We start from the raw sequence: 23,290 nt of genomic DNA, 5'->3' as shown, positions 1-23,290 counted from the left end.
ACTTCATACTAGAGAAGCTTCTTGTGGAGCTACAGCTACAGACTTCATACTTGGGAAACTTCTTGTGGCCACATCACATAAATTATGCTTGTTGAGGCTAGAAATTTATTTCACTTAAACCTCTAATTTATTGTGCCTCCTACATGGTAGGCTTTTTCCCCCTTTCTTGTATCATGCCTCCTCTATGGAAGGCTAGGAAATTCAGCAAAGGATCTTTTTTTATTAAAATTATATTATTTGTAATGCCTCCTTTATGGTAGGCTAGGAAGTTTTTTCACCAACCTCTAAATATATTGTGCCTCCTACATGGTAGGCTTCTTGCCTTTAGCTTGTATCATGCCTCCTTTATGGAAGGCTAGGAAATGTCTTTTCCACATAAGTTAACTTTGGTTTTTCTTGCACCTAATATTTTCCTACCCTTTCCTCTATATTTTGAACTCTTTTTCTATGACATTTACAAGCTGTATATGAGGACATTTATCACCCTGGGTGCTGGAAATTTTCATGTATTGCGGATGTTTTATTCCAAAATGGGCAACCTTTCACTTCAGCTCACCAAGGGAGTTCCTTATCCAAAGAGAAGGAAGATGGTTAGTGATGTTCATCCTAAGGAGGTTTGGATACCATTGTAGCTCGAAGATAAGGATCAGCGTTTATCTACATTGACAGATTTGCTTTGATTTTGGAAAACTTCACTGGACTTGCTGAGCTATGTGTCTAATAAATAGTGACAAAAAAGATTCAAGGAGTGTATGGATGAATGGTGTTACAGTGATTTCATAAATCAGATGGATTTTGCTCAGGTTTTCTTACATCTGTGCATGCTGTAGCAATACGTCTAAGGGTTTTGATTGCGGACTTCTCATGAAGAAGCATTGTTGTTGGTGAGAGACCTATTGATGATGGATCAAGGAAAGATAGGAGAACACGACATTCATCGAGCTGGCTACATGAGTTTTGAAAGAAAAATATATGCGCCTAAGAATTGTGGGGGAGAAGCAGACAATACATAAGCTTACATCGTATACACAACTCCATCTAAAGAAAAACTCAGTGATCATGCTCTGAGAGCTGAGATGAGTCAAGCTGTGTATCTTGATCTGGCCCACAAGCCCTGAGCAACTGCTCCTTGTGTCAGACAACCTCATGGATGAAGGCCGTCAAACATCTCTGATTTGGAAATTGTGTAGGACAGAAGACTAGATAAGGGTTCGAAACCATCCCTGAAGAGGCAATGATAGCGACCTCTGATCTCATAGTACATAGGGCAGCTGAAAGTGAAGTGTTCCTTTGACTCGGTCTCTTGGTGATCGCATAGGGTGCATTTGCGACTCTCTTTGGGTACGCCCTCCGCCTGTCCGCTCTCAATAAAGAGTCGGTTGATGAGATGTGAATCGCCCGATCGATATCCTCAAGGAGTGGGGGAGGTGGATCCATGTGTATCCTGGCAGGTTGATGAATCCCTCTGCTGAAATCTGTAGGTAGTGGTCTTTGTAGAAGTTGAGTTACACAGGGAGCTCACGAGGTGACAACCAAGTCTTGAATGTGTGTAACTTTAAGAGATCCTCTTGGATACCTGGTATCACCTCGTGATACTTGAGCAAAGCTCCCCAGCCTTGGCTCTGATCCTTGAGTGGAGGATGTACCACATACGCTAGCTTGTCTCACCAACAAACATGAACGTTGTTTGATGTCCACTATTCGATGCCGAGAGTGGATTTTTGAACTGGAATGGGACTTGCAAAAAAAGTGAGCCTTAGGCGCTAAGGAGCCTTTCACTAAAAAAGTTTGATGCACCTCAGCTAGCCCAACAATGGCAGTAAGAGATTCCAGCAGCTCCTTCTGTTTCATTCTCCCCTCTGTTATTACCTGCCCTTTTTGCATAGGCCCTATCACTGTAATGTTTTCATGAGCATTCCAGTCATCCACCATGGCTCTCCAAATTTGCTGTTGTCTTTATTAATAGTGAAGACTGGATTCTTTAGAGAAAGACATCTGAGATGATGGTGTTCTTTGAACTATTTACATCCTTGTGCTGCAGCATATCAGAGTAACAGTTATTGTGATGAAAGCTCTTATGTTTACTGTAACGCTCAAGAATGAATTAATGATCAAGCAATGGAAACAATGTTATATGTCCGCAAGTCTGAGTTTTATATTTCGTATCTTAAACAGAATTTAACTGAAATAGAATGGTTCTCCCTTTTGTTTCAATGTAGACAAAGCTTCTAATTAAACTAAGTTTTCAATCTTTCTTTGTGACGTTTTGTATTGGATGCAGTTTGAAAATATATTTTCTATAGACATATCATTGGTTGTTTGTGGTTAAAGGATTTGGAACTATTACCTTTTGCTCTGCAGAATGATGATGAAGATATGATTTTTATGTATTGTGCCTATTTGCACAAACTGCTTACAAGCTTTCTTTCACAACCTTTTGGACGAGATAAGGTACAAAGCACACTGATCAAATTTTTCGTGAAAAGAATCATAAATTAAGCACTTGGAAGATGCTAGGAAATGAGTTTGACAGTAATTTGCTCTAGTCTGCATGAAGTCATGAAGTTTGCCAAATTTCAGCTGTGTCTACTCCTTTTGATCCTGTATGCTCTTTGAGGAACCCTGAGAGTTTGGCCAATTTCAGTTCGTTTGACATGTCAAGTTGCAAAAAATGTGGCGTGCATTATCAGGTGAAAGAATTGCGAGATGCAGCAATGGTATCCCTGGAATCTTACTATTACGACTCAACGTATGGCTCAATGGATGATGATGCACGGGCTCAGCAGCAAACAGCTCAGGCGCAAGCACAACCATTTGTATCTTTGCTGGAGCTTATCACAGAGGTCTATCAGGTCGTCTTACAAAGCCTGCCACTCTCAAAATCATTGATCAATTCTTTACATGTCTTGCATACAAATGCCAACAATTGAGCAATAGAAGGCTCGTTCGTCCTTGTCCAGTCAGAGTAGGCACAACCAATTAAGTATCATGGCAGTACAAGATACAGCATCCCTTAGGGAAAGGCATATACAAAATTTAAGGGGCTTGTAAGGACGGAAATGTAGTTATTAGAGAGCTTGTCATCCTGCCCAGCTGATGACGATGCAGTTTTCTTAGTCAGGCTAGTTGGGCTGTGAGAACTCAGTGGACAGCAGAAATTGTTGTAATTGAAATCTGTTCTGGTCTTCTCGTAAACGCTATCCTTATCATGAAGATTGTTTTTTTGATGATCTTATCTTCTAGCGGTTCAAGGTTTGGAAATATATGGACTGTTTTCAAGTCTGATCTTTTAAGCATGGTTGCGGTGTCTAGGTGGGGTGATGAGATATGATGTTACTAACAGCCATCCTTTTACAGCAAGAGCCAGATCTTACGCTTGAAAATGATGTGCTGTGGAACTTCGCTCGCTTTGCTAGTGAGGATCACACAAGCCATGTGACATTGGTGGCATTTTTGACGATGCTTACTGCCTTGGTACGTAATTACCTGCATTTGTGAGGGAGGAAACCAGGTCATGAAATTTTGATTTAATTTTTTGTTTGGATAATTAAGATTGATTTTATCAAATCTTGACAAGACAATTAACAGACAGCAGATATACTGGGACCGTCAACTTGATAGCACATTATAGGACACTTGAAATGGAAATCAGCAAAAAGCAAATTGGTTGAATAAAAATGCCCCTATGCGTATCTGTTGGTATTAATTACTGTGCTTGTGAATCTGAGCATACTGTGAGCTTTACTTTTGTTTGGGTAAAGTCTTTTCACCAAGTTTTTAATGAAACACTAATTAGCAAAAAGCAGCGGAGGAGGGTGCTATGGCTGTTGTTGAGGAGTATACATCTGATTGTCGTGCAATGTCCTCAGAATTGAGACATTGCTAGAAAATGAGAGATAATATTTGAACATATGGCACGTTGCTTAAGTGACAGGGAAAGATGTGAACTAAAACAAGACTTTCTGATACTGAGCCTCTTTTTCTTTTTTCGTGAAGTCAGCTGATCAGTTGCAAGCTTTTAGTCATTGGTATATTGCTTGAAACAAGCCATGAAGCTTTAGATCTACAAAAATCTCCAAGTTCTGTCATTTTGTTTTTTTGAAAATCTGTCAGTTCTTTTACTATAGAATTTTTTGAAGCAGCTGCTAAAGATGAAGATGGTAAAAGCGTTCTGAGGAAATATTTTGACATTTTGGTGCTCCTTTTTGGACCTTCAACCTTCATTTCAGACAGGTGGTTAGCCACCTGTAAGGAAGAAGTAGGAGGGTTCAGGAGATTGATGCAGCTTTATCGTTGGATCTGGTCCTTACAGATGTGAGAGCCGCTTGGCCATGTTTGGTGGATGGGGTCTTTTCCCAACGACAGGTATCCAAAAGTTGCTGTAGAGGCCTCAAGTACCACGAGCAATCGGGAGTCAATCAATGTGTATTGCTGGTTTTACTAGGGAGGGGCTAGGAGCTGAGAGAGAGAGAGAAAGAAAGAAAGAAACTGTATTAAAGTCTTTGAAAGACGGTAGGATCTATGAGATTGGAAAAACCAGATACAATGAGCTGAATGGGTGGAGCTACTAAGCAGTATCTGCACCCAAAAATAAATACAAACACAATACTAAATATCTGAATCCATGCGGATGGGGAGAGACCCCAACCGGGAGCAACCCTTGATCATACATTTCCATGACACTCAAGCACGACTTTCAGCTCTAAGATGCAGGTCAGTCCTTCGAGATCAGCCAATGATCTCCATGGATGAGTATCTCACCCCTCTAAAGGTTGAGGAGAGACGCGCTTTGCTGCAGCAGTGGGATCAGGCCCAAAAGGAGGGGAAGTGGGCAGTGGTACGAGAGGGACGACTTCTGACACCCTAGGGCACCAGCCCCCTCCCCTACACAGGGAAGCGTGGTCTATGAGACTCAGATATCCGAGACCTTATCTTGCACCATTTGGAACTGTAATGGTACCTTATGGTTAGAACCAGGGAACTTCTTAGAACCCTATACAGGTCACGACATAGTCTTTTATACAGAGACACATCAGAGTCCAGAGCGCCCACTTCCAGTAGTCATCGGGTACACATGGGAGCCTGCCTGCAGAGATGAGACGAGGTATACAGGGGGGGTTCGAGGGTCAGGTGGAGTTGCAGTCCTTTTCAGATCCACAGTTTTGGGAACCATTTCAGTAGAGTAGAGAGAGACACATTCCAGGTTTCTTTGGATGCGGATTCAGCACACAGACAGCCGGGATTTGCTTGTTGCAGTTTGCTACTTCCCCCCATCTCCATGTGCTGCTCTTTATCAGTCCATTGTTGACTTCTCTAGCCGCGGAGAAGTCCTCCTCGTGGGGGACTTCAACGCGAGGACAGGCACCCGTCATGTGTACCACTCCTTGACTTCAGGGATGATTCCACTCTATTGTCAGACATTCACCTTGAGGAGGCAGGTATGCTACGGGTTTCGGCTGACAGACGAAGTCCATTCACATCTTATAGGCCATATTAGACCTCGGCAGGATGCATGATCTCATTATCTATAATGGTCTTGACAGATGGCCCACTCCAGGTGGTTTCACGTGCTTTCCACATGGGGGAGGCTCTAGCGTTGTTGATTACATCATGGGATCCCCTGCCTTCACATCTTGCATCACTGAATTCACTATAGCACCTCTCCCTCTAGGGGTTGATCACACTTATCTTTTCTTTAGCATCTCCACTCCACGTTGCATAGCACTTCCACCCCACCGAGTTCTTACTCCACCTACCATGATATAAGCTTTGACCGCGATCACTCACCTACTTACTCTGGCCGTCTGTGCATACTTCTCGCTTATATTGACTTCATACCCCTTTTAGAGGATTGTGCTACCTTGGTCACCCGCTCACTACACGGAGATTTCTAGAAGAACAGTCCCTCTCATCACTCATTGACACTCAGCTCTGGTTTGATTATGCACACACACTTTATGGCATCCCAAATCAGCCAGTCCTTAACCTCTCACATATGCCACGCCGCACACCTTGCACCCTCTTCACTACAGGGGGTAAAGGATGCCGTAATGAAACTTCATAATGGCTGAGCGAAGGATCATGAGGGGCTATGCACTGAGTTCATTGCATATGGGATTAACCTCGTAGCCTTGATCTTAGCAAAGCACTTTAATGAAGCTGTTTGTTTGGGGTTTCCACGCACCTGGACCATTAGCACTATCTTACCCATCCACAAGGCAGGGGATCCCATGAGCTCGGAGAACTACAAGATCATTATGATTGGACATGTCATGTCCAAGGTTTATGCAGCGATACTTAGGTCAGCAGATTTGCGGAGTGTCGAGGACTTGGTGCAGCAGGACATGTCGGATTCCGGCGTGATCATGGAACCATGGACCACATTCTCACGCTCACATGTATCATTGAGGAGGCAAGGGCACCAAAGCAGAGGGTTTATTCTTGCTTTATGGATTTCCGCAAGGCATTTGACACGGTTCCGAGAGCTCGCCTCATACGGTGCCTACAGGTTATGACCAGGATATAGTCGACCATTGACGTGACTATGTTGTACTTAGGACTTAGTACTTACCATGCACTCTCTATCCTGTGCTCAGCCACACCTAGAGTAGTGGCCATGAAAGCAATCGCATCTGCCAATCAATGTAGCCTCAGTGCGTGGGATCCTGCGTACTCTAATGTTGAGAGCCTTACTGGCTCTCTGCTGTTGCTCCATGAGGGTAGCCGAAACAGTTACCCTAGAGGGTTCCTGTTTGGCCACGTAAACCCATCGGGATGTCTTCTCAATAGCAGATTGCATGCTCGCAATCTGTGCCTCGACAATCAGGGTACTCCCTAGGACTGTAAGTATGGCCGTGAACTCCTGTCGGAGATGCGAGATATCATGTTTGAGTCCCTGAATGAGACCATCCTGCTCCCGAATGGCCCAAGCCTGCTCCTGGTTGAAGCGGACTTGCTCGTGTGCGAAGCGTGTCAGCTCAATCTCGTGCTCACGGACACTAAGTATCTCCGTGAGCAAGGTATCCCAGGCCTCTGGTGTATCAGCCCACCCGTATCTTGCAAGTGTGGGGATGAGTCCGGAAGCTGGGCGGTGACTGGGTGAACTGGGTAAGGTACGGAGATGACAGTGGAATGGATGAGGCAGTCCCAATGGATGTGGGAGCGTGGGCTGATTGAGAGGGAGAGGGGAGAGTGAAGCGTAATGCGGAGTAGTGTATGACACCTCCGAAGTAGGTGTCATGAGTGGTGCGAGGGTTGTAATAGGAGAGGAAGGGAAGGAAACAACCGGCACCACGGGCATGAGACTGATAGTGGCTGTAGCTGGGGATGTGGAGGCTGTAGCTGAAAATAGTGCTGAAGTGGAAGCTGAAATCGAACGTGAGGATGTAGAGGGAGCTGAGACTGGAACTGGAACTGAGGCTGAAGTGGGGGCTGAGGCTGAAGTAGAGATAGAGGGAGCTGAGGCTGGAACTGAAACTGAAGCGGGGGCTGAAGTCGGAGTAGGGATAGAGGCTGAAGCTGGGGCTGATGTGGGCCCCTCCTTTGCTTTGCTGTCAACCTCGAGTCCACTCCGGTTGACGCGCGTGTTCACATCCTCAAGTTTTAGTTGTGTCTGTTGTTTTTTTTTTGTTGTTGTTGTTGTCGTCTTTCTTGGCTTTATCCGTCTCTTTCTCGGCTTTTCCCATTGCCTTGGACTGATTTGTGTCCCCTTGATGCAGGTATTAGTGCGCGATCGAGAGCGGGAGCACAAGCTCCCCCCCCATGGCGGGAAGCACATCCAGGATGAGGAAGGTAGGGTAGTCGGAGGTGGATGGGGGTGGAGAGGCGAAGGAGGAGCTGCAATGTGGAGGGCAGCTGGAGGTGAAGAGGTGGAGAGGTGAAGGAGAGGCGAAGGAGGGAGCTGCCCACGAGGGGCTGAGGCGTGGCGAGAGGGAGGGGCTGTGAGGCGGTGCAGGAGTCAGGCAAGGGCGAAGGGGGCTGCAGAGGCAGTGGGTAGCACGGGGGGCAGCCCCTGTAGAGGGCAAAGGAGCTGCACGAGGGGTGTGGAGCGGGAGAGCGCAGCAGGGCGGTGGGCTGCACGGGTGTAAAGCGGGTTGGGGCAGAGCAACAGGCGGAGTGCAGGCAAGGCGGAGCAGCAGACCGGGAGCGGGAGCTGCCTGCGGGGCAGTAGAGCGGGGCAAAAGTGAACCAGAGCAGAGGGGCGGGTGGCTGGAGCAGGAGCAGAGGGTGTACGGGCAGGCGAATAGGAGCGGAGGGGCGAGCAGGGCGGTGTAGACATAGTCAGTGGTATCATCGGCCTCCGCTCCTGCTTCACTCCGCCTTGCTCACCCCTAGTTTATTAAAGTCTGCTAAAGACCGATGGGTCTATGAGATTGAAGAAAACCCCTAATACAATGAACAAAAGGGTGGAGCTACTAAGGGAGCATCCTAACCCAAGCTAGAAAACTGTGTAGACATAGTCAGTGTTATCATCGTACATGTCCACCATAATCATACACATCCATCTTGGCATCATCACCAGAATGTGGAGATGTAGTCTGATCCAATACAATACAATAGAATAGACAGTCAGAACATCAAGATGCACACAATGACGGACTAGGCGATGTAGGCAAGAAAACCCGTGATGGATCGCGGTCTGCTATCTGTATGAGTAACCTGTCGTGCTCTCTTGGCCGCTACTCGACGTCTGATGAGCGCCACTATAACCCCGGTCAGTTGGACCCCAGGTCTGAAAATAGAGATGTCAGTGAGTGTGATTTGTGCGTCTGTCCTTTGTCAGATATGCCGCGTCTCGATCTCAAGGTCTTTGCCTCTCCTGCTAATCGTGTATGAGGCAGCAACTTGCTCTGCCTGGAAGAACTCTGTGATCATACTTTGTGATGGGCCAAGCATGGTCCCCTGCTTCTGTCTCGTCAACCTGATGAGATGATCTCTATGCTGACTTGCCTCGTGAACAAAAGCTGCCAGGCATCTCTGATCTGGGTATACAAGGAGTCTGGAGAGGCCCTCGAATCCGTCTTTGAAAAGGCAATGCTATCGTCCACAAATCTCATAGTAGACAAGGCAACGGAAGGAAAACCGCTCCTCTGATTGCACCTCATGGCGCTCGCACAATATGCAGATACGACTCTCCCTGGGTCTCCCCTCTGCTCGCCCGCTCTCGATACGGAGTCGGTGCGATGACACACATTACTATCCAAGAGCAATCCTGAGTGAATGTGGTAGGTGGATCTCGGTGTACCCCAGTGGGATGATGAAACCCTCCGCTGAAATGTGCAGGCAGTGGTCCCGATAGAAACTGAGCTTCACCTATGCTAGCCAGGTCTTGAATGTGTGTAGATGTAGGAGATCCTCCCATATGATTGGGTTGAATTCATTGCCCCGGAACAGGACAAATGGGGCGTCAATGCTACATTGGAAGGGTGGCAGCCTGTCCATATGAAAACCCAATCTCTCAAACCACCTGTATGTCGGCGCGTACCAACATCTCTCATCATCATGAGCTGCTAATGCCATAGAAGATGCTAGTGCCAACCAAGGTAGCCTGTGTCGCCTTGTGGTATGAGCCATACGCGCGCACGTAGTGGAGTAAATGATAGTCTGGAATGCTGCATCTAACTGCAGTGGGGATGTACCGAACTCAGCCTGAATGATCTAATGAGGGACAGATGGCTTGCTGCGTATAATCCGTGAAAGTAGGAGAACCTGTAATCTCCCACTCGAGTCCACTCTTTGTGGGAGAGGTCTGGTCCCCAACAGGTGCTACCATACATGCCCACAGGTCGGACCAAGGAGTCGAAAAGAACCTTGGTCCGCGGGTCGTGAAAGTGTGAGTGGAAGAATAGCCTCTCCAGTCGGGATAGGGAGGCGTAACCTCTTCTCAGGCGTGCCTGCATCGCCGGTGTCATCGTGAAGATAGGTCCAGAAAACAGAACCCCCAAGTATGTGTATGATGAAACGATTTCAAGTGGTGCCCCGTACAAAGTAAACTGCTCTCTGTATGCAGCCGCCATTAAAGCGAGAGAGAGAGTCATTAAAGCGACATGCATGCTTGGCATTCTCCTATATGCTCATGGAAGGCCTTGAAGTTAATTCAGACGTATTATATTTCTGTGAAGTTTGCATGCAAACTGTGGTTATGTGCAAATGTACTGAAGATTTTGGGTCTAGTATCATCAAGGAATTGTTTCCTTCATTCTTGTTTGAAACTTCTGGTTTGCAAGGTGTAAGTTTTATTGTGTGGTGCTTCCTAAAAATGGTTATTATGATGACAGGCTTCAAGCGAAGAAGGTGCCAAAAAGGTTTACTTGCTTCTTCAAAGCAAGACGTCACGTTCCATTGGGTGGCATACACTGTTCCATTCTCTCAACGTATATGAGCAACATTTCAGGGAGAGCCTCCAAGCTACTGGGGCATTGCTTCCTCCCTTTCAAGAAGGTGATGCCAGGGCTTTAGAAGCATATTTGCGGGTTTTGAAAAAGGTATGGTTTGCCTCTCCTTACACTAGTAGACAAGGATGACTGTTATGATTCTAACGCTCAGTTCTGGAGTTATGCCTTCTGGAAGTTGGACTGCATTTTTGTCAGGATGTTTGCTGCTCATAGGTACTCTGCTATTGGATTGGTATACTTTAGCAGACGCCCTTAAAATACTTATGCTAGACAGAACTTCGTGTAGAGATAAAGATCTATTAGGCAAACACACCGAGCAACAAAGGGTGCTTTGTCCGTTTTTGGATGTCTCTCCGGGTGAAATACTGCCTCATTAAGTTTTGCTATAGACATCTATTCTGCCATTATCCTGTTGGAAGTCTGTTTGCATTCAACCTTCATGATCTCCCTGCCATCCTGGGGATATATTGGCACCAAACTTGCTCTTCTGAGGGTAAAAAGCAGTATTTCTGCCACGTGATGGACATGGAGTCTATCCAGTACTTGCAAATGCTCTATCAAGTCAAGGTGTGCACATAGACCCTTGCAAGACCAACTTCTATTTGTATTGGTGGCAAGACATAGAAAAGTTCAACTCTGAGAACTCACATTTACTATATAACTTGTAGGAGAGCAGAAAATCTCCATCGGCACGGTAAAATTGGCATTTGTAGGAGAGTAGAAAATCTCCATTGACATGGTATAATTCGCATGTGTAGGAGACAGAGACAAACACAGAGCAAACTGAGTTTGCATATAGAAATGATTGGGTAGTGTTGGTAGACTCGTTGGCCTGTCTGACTGTTGCAATAAGCCTTTTATTGAAAATTCAAATATTTTGCATTGAAAAACAGATATGGCTTTACTCAAATTGGATGAGTGAAAGCTACAAAACGTTACTGGATACCAAGGGTTATTTAGGCTCAAAGAACGCAAATGGTTGCAGGAAAGTAAGAAAATCTTGTGTGCTCTATGTCCCAAAAGACTGCAAAAAGCTCCTGATGACCTTCAACTAGATGGCTCTGTCTGTTTGAATGCATTGGTATTTATCACCTAAAATTATTTTCTTTTCTTGGGATTTTTTACTGAGCTCAGTTGGAATTGTAAAGCAGGTGATGGAGAATGGAAACAAAATTGAGAGGTCTCAGTGGTTTTTGGATATTGAACCATTATTCAAGCTTCTTTCTTTTGAGAACGTTCCTCCATATCTGAAGGTGACCTCTAACTGATTCTCTTATACCTGTTTACTGAAAAAGGTGTTCATGCTGCTTTAAATGTCATGTTTGAGAGATGGAAAAGTTGTGCTGATACTTGCTTGATGTCATTATCGATGTAATTGCTTACCTTACTTTCTGGCTTTTAGGGAGCACTCAGGAATGCAATAGCCACCTTTGTGGGGCTGTCTCCTGTCATGAAGGACAAAGTTTGGACCTTGCTGGAGCAATACGATCTTCCAATGCTAGTTGGTTCTGCTGGATCTGCAGAAAATATGTTGCAGCGTCCGCTGCAAGTGAGATATCATTGTTAACCTTGGGAAACCCATTGGGATAGTTCATTTATCTGGTTGTTGTTACATGTTCATAATGCCAACTACTCCCTTGCTTCGCTTTAATCCTTTACTTGGCAGGTTTATGACATGGTATTTGAGTTAAATGAAGTTGAAGCTAGGCGTGAAGAATACCCGTCGACATTATCCTATCTCAGGCTGCTAAACGTCCTTATCTCCAATGAGACAGACACTACTGACAGAGGTGCACGGTATGGAGCAATTCTGGCAGATCATTTTTTTTTTGGGTGCAAAAAGAGACTTCTATTAAGTATTAAAGAAAACCGTTAGAGCAAGCTCCATATGGGATACACCATGCAATGCATGAAAAGCTCAAGAGCCAAAAAGAAAGGATTGGGGCTGACAGTGCCATCTCAATCCGGTAGAAACCTCCGAGAAAAAGGGAGAACCCCTCCAAACTCGAAGAAATACAGTCCTCTTAGAAGAGGCTGCCCGTGAAGGGCCCTGCATGCTAGCCCTTATGGCTATCAAAGTGTGAACCGTGTCACTCCAAATACCCATGAACACCTGTGATGGGTGAATCTGGGTGCCATCCAAGGCCTCTGTGCATCTGGCTCTCCAAATGTGCCAAGAGGAAATGCTAGCCAAAATCTCCCAAGAGGTGTCCACTGAAGCATGTGAAGCTCTAAAGGGAGTAAGTGGTACATCCTGAAGAGAGCATGGCTCTATCACCTGCCGGCGGATCGAGAGTGCCCAAGAAGAAGGCTCACCCTCATAAAACACTTGGGGCCCAGTAAGGGATAACCATGCGACCGAGCCCCAAGTCATGAAGAAAGGGGAAGTATGAAAAATGCTGAGTATCCGAGCAACCCCTTTCCAAATAGTCCTTGCCTGACTGCAGTCCCAAAGGCAATGTCGCACTGACTGCTCTGCAGAATGACAGCGAGGGCAAGTGGGATCAGCCCCAAATCATGATCTCCACAGGTTCATTGCAATCCCTCCATGAATAGAAAGCCAAAAGAAGAGAGTGATCTTTCTATTTCTGAGGGATTTCCAGAGCCTCCTCCAGAAATTCCTACGCAAATCTGCGGTGATGAAGAAGCTGTCCCAATGGGTCTGGAGGGAATCCAACCCCTACTGCTCAGCTGAAATCTCCTGGCATTACCAACTGTGAAACGAAAGAAGGGAATCCCCCTCTCTCGGTGCCCATGATCTATCCACTCCCACTCTGCTGGGTCCCACTGCAAGCACCTGATAGGTGCACCTCCATATAACCACAACCTCCACGATCCCAGGGCCAAGAGTAGAGAGTCGGGGTCTAAGTACCACTGCAAGCCCGCTCCATGGACCACAAAACCAGCAATCCTGATAAGCTGAAAGGCAACCTCTAGAAGAATAACATGCGAGGATCTAGAGAGTATACCTCCATCCCCAATGTCAAAGACCAGTGCATCTTCCCCGAGACCTCGAAGAGCGATAGAGGAATTGCTATCCTCGAAAAAGCTCCCATCCAAGTGGTGGAAGTAATAGGCTTCTCAATTGTCCATTCCATTGGGATGGCTGCATCTATTTGCTGAATCCTGCGTGCTACCCCTCTGAGGTGACTCATGGACTGTAGTCTCTGATCCTCAGGTAGCCTGATAAAAGCCTTCCAAGTGCCTAATGTGTAGGCGGGGCCTCTCTCCCATCTAGACCCTTGCATGTAGTGGGAAGTGCCTAGTGGTCTGCCATGCTCATCAAGTATACTATCGTTCCAAATGATCGGCTGCCTATCAATCTCTTCAAGGGTAGAGGGCGGAACCCTTCGAAGAGTGTTCCTAAAGCTCCCCCAAGCTTTGAGGATGGCAGTCATGAGAGGAGAGGCAAGAGATCTGAGAGAGGTGGAAGTAAAAATCCAGTGATGGCTGTCCACCCAATCATCTCCCAAGGTAGGTGTGCAAGCCTGAATGCGTCCAAAAAAGAAATCCTTCCAAGGTTCCTGCCCAAGCATGAGTCCCCTCACCACCACCTTACAAAGCAATGCCCTGCACTGCAAGTCTGGGTCAATGATATTAAGGCCCCCTTCACATGTAGGGAGAATAATGGTCTCCGAGGCCACCCTTGCTGCAACATCTGCCGTGCCATCAAGTCCACTCCATAAAAAATTTCGACTGGTCTAATGAGCTGAGTGATGCAATCCCTAGACCGGCACCAGCAAGAACACACAAACCAGGCGGTGGCCAAAAGAACCTGGTTCACTACCACAACTCTAGATCAAGGCCGAGTTTGGCTGAGCTCTAAAAAAGGAGCTTTTTCCTTATACTTTCTAGTACTGGGCAAACTGCTGTGCTGGAGAGATGCCCAATCCTACCCGACAGGAACACCCCTCTGAATCCAGAAAAAGCCAATGTCAACTCCCCAGGCTGGAGTGTCCTCATCACTAATCCAAAAGGCAAAGGATTTATGCCAGTTAATGTGTGCCCCTGCAGCTGAGCAAAAGATATCCAAGGCTATCCGGAAAGAATCGAGTGACTGCGAAGAGGCCTCAATAAAAATAGCAGTGTCATCAGCCAACTCACAGTGAAGAAGCTCCTGCTAGTGTCTCAGGGGCAATCTCAGCCCATAAAGCTCAGCTTGAGATCTAAGGAAGATACTCATAGCTTCTGCCACAAAAAGAAAGAGGAAGGGGGCTAAAGGGCATCCCTGACAAACTGATTTGGAAATCTGAAACTTGTCACCCCTTACCCCTCCAATCAAAACCTGGCTGTGGGCTGATGTGTAAAGGGAGGCCACCCCTCTAATCCATGCATCTCTAGAAGAGTGCCCTCAAGAAAACCCCAATCTACTCGGTCATAGGCTTTCTCAAAGTCCAAGAGTAGAACTGCCAGCCTCTGCCCGCTCTGCATAGCCCACTCTGTGGCTTCCCAAAAGGAAAAGATATTATCAAATATGCTCCTGCCATGCACAAAGCCTGTCTGAGTGTCATGGATGAGGTCTGGAAGAAGGGGCTGCAATTGGATGCTGGTCGCCTTGGCAAGGATTTTGTATAGAGTGCCCAAAAGAGTGACGGCTCTCCAATGGGATACAAAATTCGTGTTGCCACCTTTCGGGATAAGGTGTATGAGGCCCTCAGTCAGTGAGTCAGGCATCTCACCTGAGTCCCAAATGCCCTGCAGGGCTGAAGCAATATGATCACCTATCATATCCCAAAAGGCTGTAAAAAAAGACGGAGTAAGACCATCGGAACCAGGGCACTTGCCCTTATGAAGGACGGAGAGAGCAGTCCTGAACTTTGTGTTGGTAAAGCGCGCATCAAGTGAGCATATCATCTCTGGTGTGACCAACATAGGTAAACTTTGCCAAATATCATCTCTAGCCACATCTCTGGCCTGTGTGTCAGGATCTGCAGAAAGAAGGGAGTTATAGAAAGCTATCGCTAAGTGCATGACGGTATCCAGATGAGACTGCAAAACGCCATCAGAGTCAATAAGCTGCCTGACACTCTCTCTACTATGTCTGGGACCAAGTGTAGAGAAAAAGTGTTTATTGACTCTCCCTCCCATCTGTATCCAAAAGGACACTCTCGTGCATGGAAGGCATACTCTGCTCTCTGATCAAGCAATGTCTACAAGTGAGGCCTTGCCGCAGCAAGGCGCTCCTGTATCCAAGCATCTAATGGTTGTCTCTACTCCTTCCTCTGCAAGGCTGCCAACTCCGGCGGATACCAATCTCCCGCCTGAGTACCTCACCTCGCCGAGCACTAGCAACAGAGTGATAAAAGTCGTTGATACTGGCAAGTGCTGTGGCCACATGTGAAGGACCGGCCACCCCCCCTGCATGTGAGAAACCCAGATCTCCAAGACTGCCTCCGTGAGAGTCTCATCTGTGTATAAGGCATCGGGGATTCTGATACTGTTAGACCGTCCTCTCAGATGGGCCTCTGAGATAGATAAAACTACCGGAAAATGGTCGGAAGTGGAGACACCAGGTGCAATGCAAACTATCCCCCCTCTATCAAGAGCCCAGTCATCCACATAGAATCTGTCAATCTGAGCATGGATAGGCATTTGCACCCTACGGTTTGACCACTAAAACAAAAGTGAGTGAGATTGAATATGAAATGCATCATCTGACGAAACATCTCTACCACTGAACTTGAACAAGAAGGAATCCCAAGCTGCTCTCTCGAGGGAATGAATACCACATTCTCTGCCCCCTTGCTTATCAGATGGTGCCTCAACCATGTTGAAGTCACCTCCAATAATCCACGAATCTGCAATGTCAGCTCACGAGAGCAACTCTTTCCAAAACAGAACATGGTCCCCTCTATTGTTCAGAGCATAGAGGTTGAGGAAACCAACCTTACGTTCGTCAATCAGAAGTAAAGCCCACTGGGCCCTGGAGGGGGTGATGGTACGGTGTCCAATGACCAGAGGGAGAATAGAATCTGAAACTGATATGCATGTACCTCGTCTGGTTCCCAAGACAGGAAGCCAAAAAGTCCGGCCTGAAAGTAGCTTACCTGAATTGGAGCAATCTCTGACATCTAGTTTGTGTTCCTAAAGAAAAAGAATGTCTAAGGAACCACTTGAAACACCTGGACGGAGCTGATTCTTGTTAGCTGTCTGTGACGGCGATGAGGGATGCCGCCCAATCCCTGTATATTCCAACTGGCTATCCTCATCGGTGGGAGGAAGTGGGTTGGAATACCTTACCCGACTTGGTGGCAGAAAAAGAACCCTCCACCGGAGCTAACCTCTTGCCATACACACGAGGTCCAAGGGGAGGAAAGTCCATAGGTGAGACAGAGAAAGATCTCTCAAAAGGGATGCCGATAACTGGCTCTCTGAAAGTGAAAGGTACAAAATCGTCATATGGGAGGTCAGAGAGGTCCTCCAGAGCGGAAAAGGAGTTTCGCTGAGCCAATTCTGGGGAGGGGTCCGAAGGATTCCTAGTGAAGCAGGGAGAGAATGTAAGACCCCCTTCCCTCTATCCATGGAAGGAGGCACCTATACTGGGTCCTGATCAAGAAGTGTTGCGGACGAGGTGCCAACAACCTGGGCTGCTGAGGGAGGTACAGCCTGATCCTGGGGTGGAGTGGACGAAGGCTCCTGAACACTAGGCTCCAAGGCGTTAGCCTCCTGAGGCTCCAAGGGGGTAGCCTCCGAAGCGATGGAGGTATGATCTGAAGTAGAGGGCCTAACCGCGACCGGAATCCACCATGGGCTAGAGGTGGTGTGGGGTGCAGGAGGGATTCGAGTAGCCCTAGGGGGGGGGAGCCCGTGTGTGAGGTGGTGCCTGTGGAGCGGTAGGTCCTGCTCCTGCTCTCTGTCGTAAGCTAGTACGAGCTAGTTGCTTTCTGGGCCTCTTTTTCTTCTTTGGCAATCTCTGGTGAAGTGCCCCGAGGATCTGCAAATCGTGCACTGGTCCTGCCGACCTGCAACCTCAAATCTTTGGCGGAAGAAATACCCATGGGGTCGCTGTAGCATGATGTGGTCATCTGAAATATTAGGGTCCTGGACAATGACTCAACCCTGGGTACCCCATCCATCTTGACTGCCTCAACAGCCGAAGAGGGCTCGCCAGGAAGAGGGGGGATCTCTGCTACCACACCAAACCTCTCGCCAATAACTGAAAGAAGCTGGTGATAATCTGAGGGGAGACCAGGGAACCTGATGAAAACAGGAACTCCCTGCTTATCCTCTTCAATTGGGTCAAAGCCCAGTTGAAAGGGAAACAAAAAAATCCTTCTGTAGCCTAGAAATAGAAACCTGGCCTATAGCAAGTCTATCGTGACGTCCGGGGAATCTAGGCACACCGGAAAAAAACCTTGTCCCAACAAACGAACATCCTTAAGGTGGGGGGCGAGCTCCTGGGGAAGCGCCGCAAGCATCCAATCTCTAGCCTGTGATTTGTAGGGGTGTGAACCAAAGATGCGTGCGAAGAGAGTCGTGCAACACTCATGCTCCAAGTCCTTTGGCAACTGCTACAGCTCGTCTTTTGAAAATGTGACGGTTCTTGCGGCCGGTGTGTGCGGTAACGGATTGACTGAATGGGTGCCCGTTCGTCAATCGAGGTGGGGAAGGCCGACTCACCAAAAAAAAAAAAAACTCCGTCCGCTTTCCTGATGCCCAGGAGACCCCCAAAAAACAGGGGTACACCTGAAGGGAGAGGGTGAAGGAAGGAGGGAGAGAGGAGAGAGAGCAAGCGAGAAGAAGTAGGGGATAGGTTGAAGGAGGAGGGAGGTTGAAGAAAGGGGGAGCTGGAAGGGGGGAGAGGGAGGGCAGCAAGGGAGAGAAGGGAAAGAAAGAAAGAAAGAAAGAAATTTTATTAGAGTCTTCAGAAGACCGATGGGTCTATGAGACTGAAAGAAAACCTGATACAAATCACAATAAGGGTGGAGCTACTGAAACGAGCATCATCACCCGTGCTGAATCCTAAGTCTGATCATACATAATCAAATACATCTGGATGTAACAATGAAAAGAAAAGGACTGGAGCGGAGCGGAATCCTCCGTATGTCATGTCCCCGTGGCTGGTGCATAGCCGGTGATGGGACAGTCCTGAGTGTGAGTATGTGATCCATAGTCCCATGGTCTCGCGTGAAACTGGCTTGACCCTCTGCTCTGAGCCGTCTCATCTCTGCGAACAGGCTGACCGATGCATCCAATACAGTTGCATAGATCTTGGATATCACATGTCCAATCATGATAGTCCTGTAGTTACTCGGGTCCATGGGATCCCCTACCTTATGGACGGGGGTGCAGGGGAAGCCAAGGCAAACAGCGTCATTGAATAGCTTTGCTAGGATCGGGGCTAACGTGTTGATCCCATATGCGATAAACTCAGTGCATAGCCCCTCGTGATCCTGAGCTCGAGCTCGGCCATTGTGCAGTTTCAATGTCGCGTCCTTGACTCCCCCTCTGGTGAACAACATGCAAGTGGTGGGACGAGGTGTGTGTATGAGGTCTGGAGTGGGCTGGTGTGGGACATCATATAGATGGTGTGCATACGTGTGCCAGACTCTTGTGTCGGTAAGGGATGATGGGGACCTACGCTCAAGGAATCTCTGCCAAAAATCCTTAGAGTTGTTGCTGTACAAGATGTGTAGTAGCTCCTCATTTTGACGAAGAAAAGCTTGCTTCTTCCGACGTAGGAGACTTCTGTACTTGCGTAGCGTGTCTGGTGTGTTCGGGAGGTGACATCTGGTTTCAAGTCGGAGCTGTCGGCGATAAGCCTTGCACTCAGCATCGTACCAATTGTTGTAGGGTACAAAACCAAGAGGTGGTGGTCTAGTGGACCGTGTGGTGTGGTGAAAGATTTGCAAGGCAGCCTCGTGGAGTGTGCGACTAATCAAGGCAGCACGGTCCTCTATGAGTGGTATGTGATCGATGTAGGTTAGGAGTCTGTTTAGGTGTCCAGAGTAGGCCGGTGAGAGGCTGTGATCAAAGTGTATGTCGTGGTATGTGTCGTGCGTCCTATGTGGTGTGTGTGGTGTGGCTAAGCGTGGGGTGGCAATAGTGAAGAACAGGTATGTGTGATCAGCTCCTGGAGGGAGTGGTGCTACGGTGAAGTCGGTGATACATGAAGTGAAGGTAGGGGATCCCATGATGTAATCTACTACAGCACCTGAGGAGGGCCATAGGTCGAGTCCGTTGTAGATGATGAGATCATGCATCTTGCCCAAATCAAGGAGCGCGTGTCCATAGGTGTAACAGGCCCGTGTCCGTTCGATGAGGTCCTGGTCATACCTGCTCCGTTTAGGTCAATGTCTGGCAGCATGATAGAGTCATCTCGGAAGTCCAGGAGTGGTGCCTGTTGCGTACTCGTCCTGGCGTTGAAGTCCGCATCGTACCAGTTGTTGTAGGGTACAGAACCAAGAGGTGGTGGTCTAGTGGACTGTGTGGTGTGGGGAAAGATTTGGAGGACAGCCTCGTGGAGTGTGCGACTAATTAGGACAGCACAGTCCTTTATGAGTGGTATGTGATCGATGTAGGTTAGGAGTCTGTTTAGTCGTCCAGAGTAGGCTGGTGAGAGGCTGTGATCAAAGTGTATGTTGTGGTAGGTGTCGTGCTTCCTTATGTGGTGTGGCTAAGCGTGGGGTGGCGATAGTGAAGAATAGGTATGTGTGATCAGCTCCTGGAGGGAGTGGTACTACGGTGAAGTGGGTGATACATGAAGTGAAGGTAGGGGATCCCATGATGTAATCTACTACACTAGTGTTCCCCCCCGTGTGGGAAGCAAGTAAAACCACGTGAGGAGGGCCATAGGTCAAGCCTGTTGTAGATGATGAGATCATGCATCCTGCCCAGATCAAGGAGCGCGTATCCATATGGTGTAACAGGCCCGTGTCGGTCCGATGAGGTCCTGGTCATACCTGTTCCGTCTAGGTCCATGTCTTGTAGCATGATAGATTTGTCTCGGAAGTCCAGGAGTGGTGCCTGGTGCGTGCTCGTCCTGGCGTTGAAGTCCCCAACAAGGAGAACTTCCCTGCGGGCTGAAAGGTCTGGGATATCCTGATGTAAGGGTGCATGTGGCGATGTCTCACCCTCCTCTCGTGCCACTCTGGCGAAGTGGGATGTGTCTGGCGGGAAGTAGCATATTGTTATGAAATGGTCACAGGTGTCTGTGCGTCGGATCCGGATCCACATGAATCGGGATTGTGCGTCCTTCCTCTCAATGGAGATGGCTCCAGCGAGGGAAGACCTGTACAATACTGCGACCCCTGCTGATCCTCGGACTCCTCCTGTATCCCTCGTCTCAGCTGACTCCCATGTGTAGCCACTGACTATCGGTAGTGGACACTCTAGGCTCTGGTGTCTCTCCGTGTAAAAGACTATGTCTCGTCCTGTATAAGACTCGGAGAAGTTCCTTGGGTCTGACCATAAGGTACCATTACAGTTCCAAATGGTGCAGTCTAGAGTCTCGGAAACGTGAGTCTCATAGGCCCCGTTCCCCTAGGGTGTACGGGTGGGAGCCCGACAGGTGCCGGTCAATAATCTACCATCTCAGACCACGGTCCATTTCCCCTCCTTGCGGGCAACACTGCTGCAGAAGAACTTGTCGCTCCTCAATCTGTAGTGGTGTCAAATCCTCGTCCATAGACAGGGTGGGATACTCTCGTAGAGAGGCTCGACGTCGGAGTGTTGCTAGTCAAGCATGTGAATCTCTGAAGCGAATGACTAGGGGCTTCTCTCGGTTGGGATCTCTCCCAACACGCCATGCTCCCTCTATGCCATGGTCGGGGACCCCCATGGTGGTGGTCACAAAGGTGATCGCCTCCTCCATGGGCGTCGTAGTGGTGCTGGTGCTGTCTCGCGTGATCCCTCGTATCCGGATGTTGAGGGCCTTCGAAGCCCTCTGCTGCTGCTCCTGTATGGCGGCTGAGACGGTTGCCTTTGCGGGCTCCCGTTTTGCCACGTCCACCCATCTAGTCGTCTCTGCTATAGCCGACTGTGTCGTGGCGATCTATGCCTACATCTCTGTGACTGGGGTCGCTCCAGGCGCTGCTCTGAGGGTCCCGAACTCCTCTCGAAGCTGTGTGATGTCGTGTCTGAGTCCCTGGATAAGGGTGCCCTGCTCGTGTATAATGCAGGCCTGCTCCTGGGTGTAATGTGTCAGCTCTGCCTGACGGGCCCGGATGCTGTGTATCTCAGCCAATAGGGAGTCCCAAGCATCTAGCGGGGGCCTAAGATGTCCTGGTCCAGGTGGGAACTGGATCTCGAGAGGGGTTGGAATGAAGGTGGGCTGCTGAGGTTGTACTGAGGGTGGGGACAGTATGATCTGGGCGGGGGAGTGATATGTAGGAGTATTGAGGTCGGACGAGGTGATGAAGGGTGGCTGACTGAGAGCAGCAAAGGCAGCAGCGCCGGGGGGGCAGCGCAGCAGCAGCAGGGGGGGCGTGGGAGCAGCAGCGGGGGGGGTAGCGTAGCACCAGCGCGGGAGGGGGTAGTGCAGCAGCAGGGGAAGGGGAGGGGAGGAGAGGGGAAGGGAAGGGGTAGCAGGTAGGGAGGGAGGGGAGGGGAGGGAGGAGGCAGCAAGGAGGGGAGTCGAGGGGAGGGCAGCAGCAGGGGAAGGGGAGGGGAGGAGAGGGGAAGGGAAGGGGTAGCAGGTAGGGAGGGAGGGGAGGGAGGAGGCAGCAAGGAGGGGAGTTGAGGGGAGGGCAGCAGGAGGAGCGGGGAGCAGCAGCAGTACGGGAAGGGGAGCACGTCTGTTGGGGTTACTGGAAGGGCTCGTCACCCGGCAGATCATTTTTTATCATCTGATCGCTGAAAATCTACATGCACTGCTTTTTATGCTTCTTGAAATCCACATAGCAATGCAGTAAAGTCCCGTCATCATAGAAGAAAATGGATGATCACATCAAATAAAGCTAATAAATAATGGCAGGGTGGCTGAAAGACCAATTCCTAAAGTCCGGAGTTTTCAATGCGAATTATTTTCTCCTGATGAATTTGATCCTATTCATTGTACCAGTATGTTCCTCCCAGCAGACTTTTCTGTGCTGATCACCATTGTCCTTGTTCTAAGTCCGATTATGATTCCATTCTTTGCATTCTTAAGGTCTTTGATCTCAGAGTATGCTATGCTGTGTCGCTTTTCAAGCATCCAGGTTCTAAGTGAAATCAGTGCTCTTGTGGGAAGAAAAATCTCCCAAGAAAAAGCAGCCAGATCCTCTGTGCATGTACATGGTACCTAGGGTTCATGCTAACTTTAATGCAAAAATATGCATAAAATATACAAACAGCAGAGTAGTGAGCATTTTGACAATAACATGTGGGGACTAGCTGTGTGGAACAAAGATGAACCTAAAAGGAGAACTCAAGCATGAAATACGGTAGAGATCTTCCTAACTATAGTAAACTGCTTTATTTAGATGATGTCATAAATGCCGTGACTACTGTTGTACATGGGTGCCAAACGTGGCATGCAAAACGGAACTGAACTACTCCCCTAACTGCAACATGAGGGAGATGGAGCTGCTAAGCTAGTGACGAGTGCACCTGATAACATCCTATCTAAGCCCAAAGCAACGGGGTATACAGCCTTTAATGATACGGAGTTGTTTATTAGACATATATTTCGTCTGCATGAATCGCCTAGATCCATAGTGTCAGACAGAGATGTCAGATTTACCGGTCATTTTTGGATAGCGGTATTTGAGACACTAAGGACTGAGTTGGGAATGAGTAGTGGGAATCATCTTGAGACGGATGGTCAGACAGAGGAAGTCAACCAAACTTTAGAGGATATGCTGAGAGCATATGTGTCATTGAGGCAACATACGTGGGACAGGTGGTTGCCATTGTTAGAGTTTGCCTACAATGATAGAAAACATTCCTCTACAGGGTTCAGTCCGTTTGAGCTGAAC

At 48.1% G+C, this 23,290-nt stretch overlaps 1 protein-coding gene across 2 annotated transcripts in view; it reads left to right on the top strand.

Moving 5' to 3' along the window:
• EMB3142 (nuclear pore complex protein (DUF3414)) overlaps positions 1-23,290 on the top strand; it is a 207,639-nt gene that overhangs the window by 108,226 nt on the left and 76,123 nt on the right. For both annotated transcript variants that reach the window (XM_087378806.1, XM_087378805.1), the window contains exons 10-16: positions 2,362-2,451; positions 2,691-2,852; positions 3,358-3,474; positions 10,278-10,484; positions 11,546-11,647; positions 11,797-11,943; positions 12,061-12,191. In XM_087378806.1, the coding sequence (XP_087234932.1) occupies positions 2,362-2,451; positions 2,691-2,852; positions 3,358-3,474; positions 10,278-10,484; positions 11,546-11,647; positions 11,797-11,943; positions 12,061-12,191 (956 nt within the window). The remainder of the gene's footprint in view (positions 1-2,361; positions 2,452-2,690; positions 2,853-3,357; positions 3,475-10,277; positions 10,485-11,545; positions 11,648-11,796; positions 11,944-12,060; positions 12,192-23,290) is intronic.

This window comes from Dipteris shenzhenensis, chromosome 9 (genome assembly GCF_047967505.1).
Source record: "Dipteris shenzhenensis isolate YYH24624 ecotype China chromosome 9, Dip_SZ_1.0, whole genome shotgun sequence".
In the NCBI taxonomy this organism is placed as follows: domain Eukaryota; kingdom Viridiplantae; phylum Streptophyta; class Polypodiopsida; order Gleicheniales; family Dipteridaceae; genus Dipteris; species Dipteris shenzhenensis.
The sequence above is the reverse complement of the archived record's forward strand: the minus strand, read 5'-3'. Positions and strand labels throughout refer to the sequence as shown.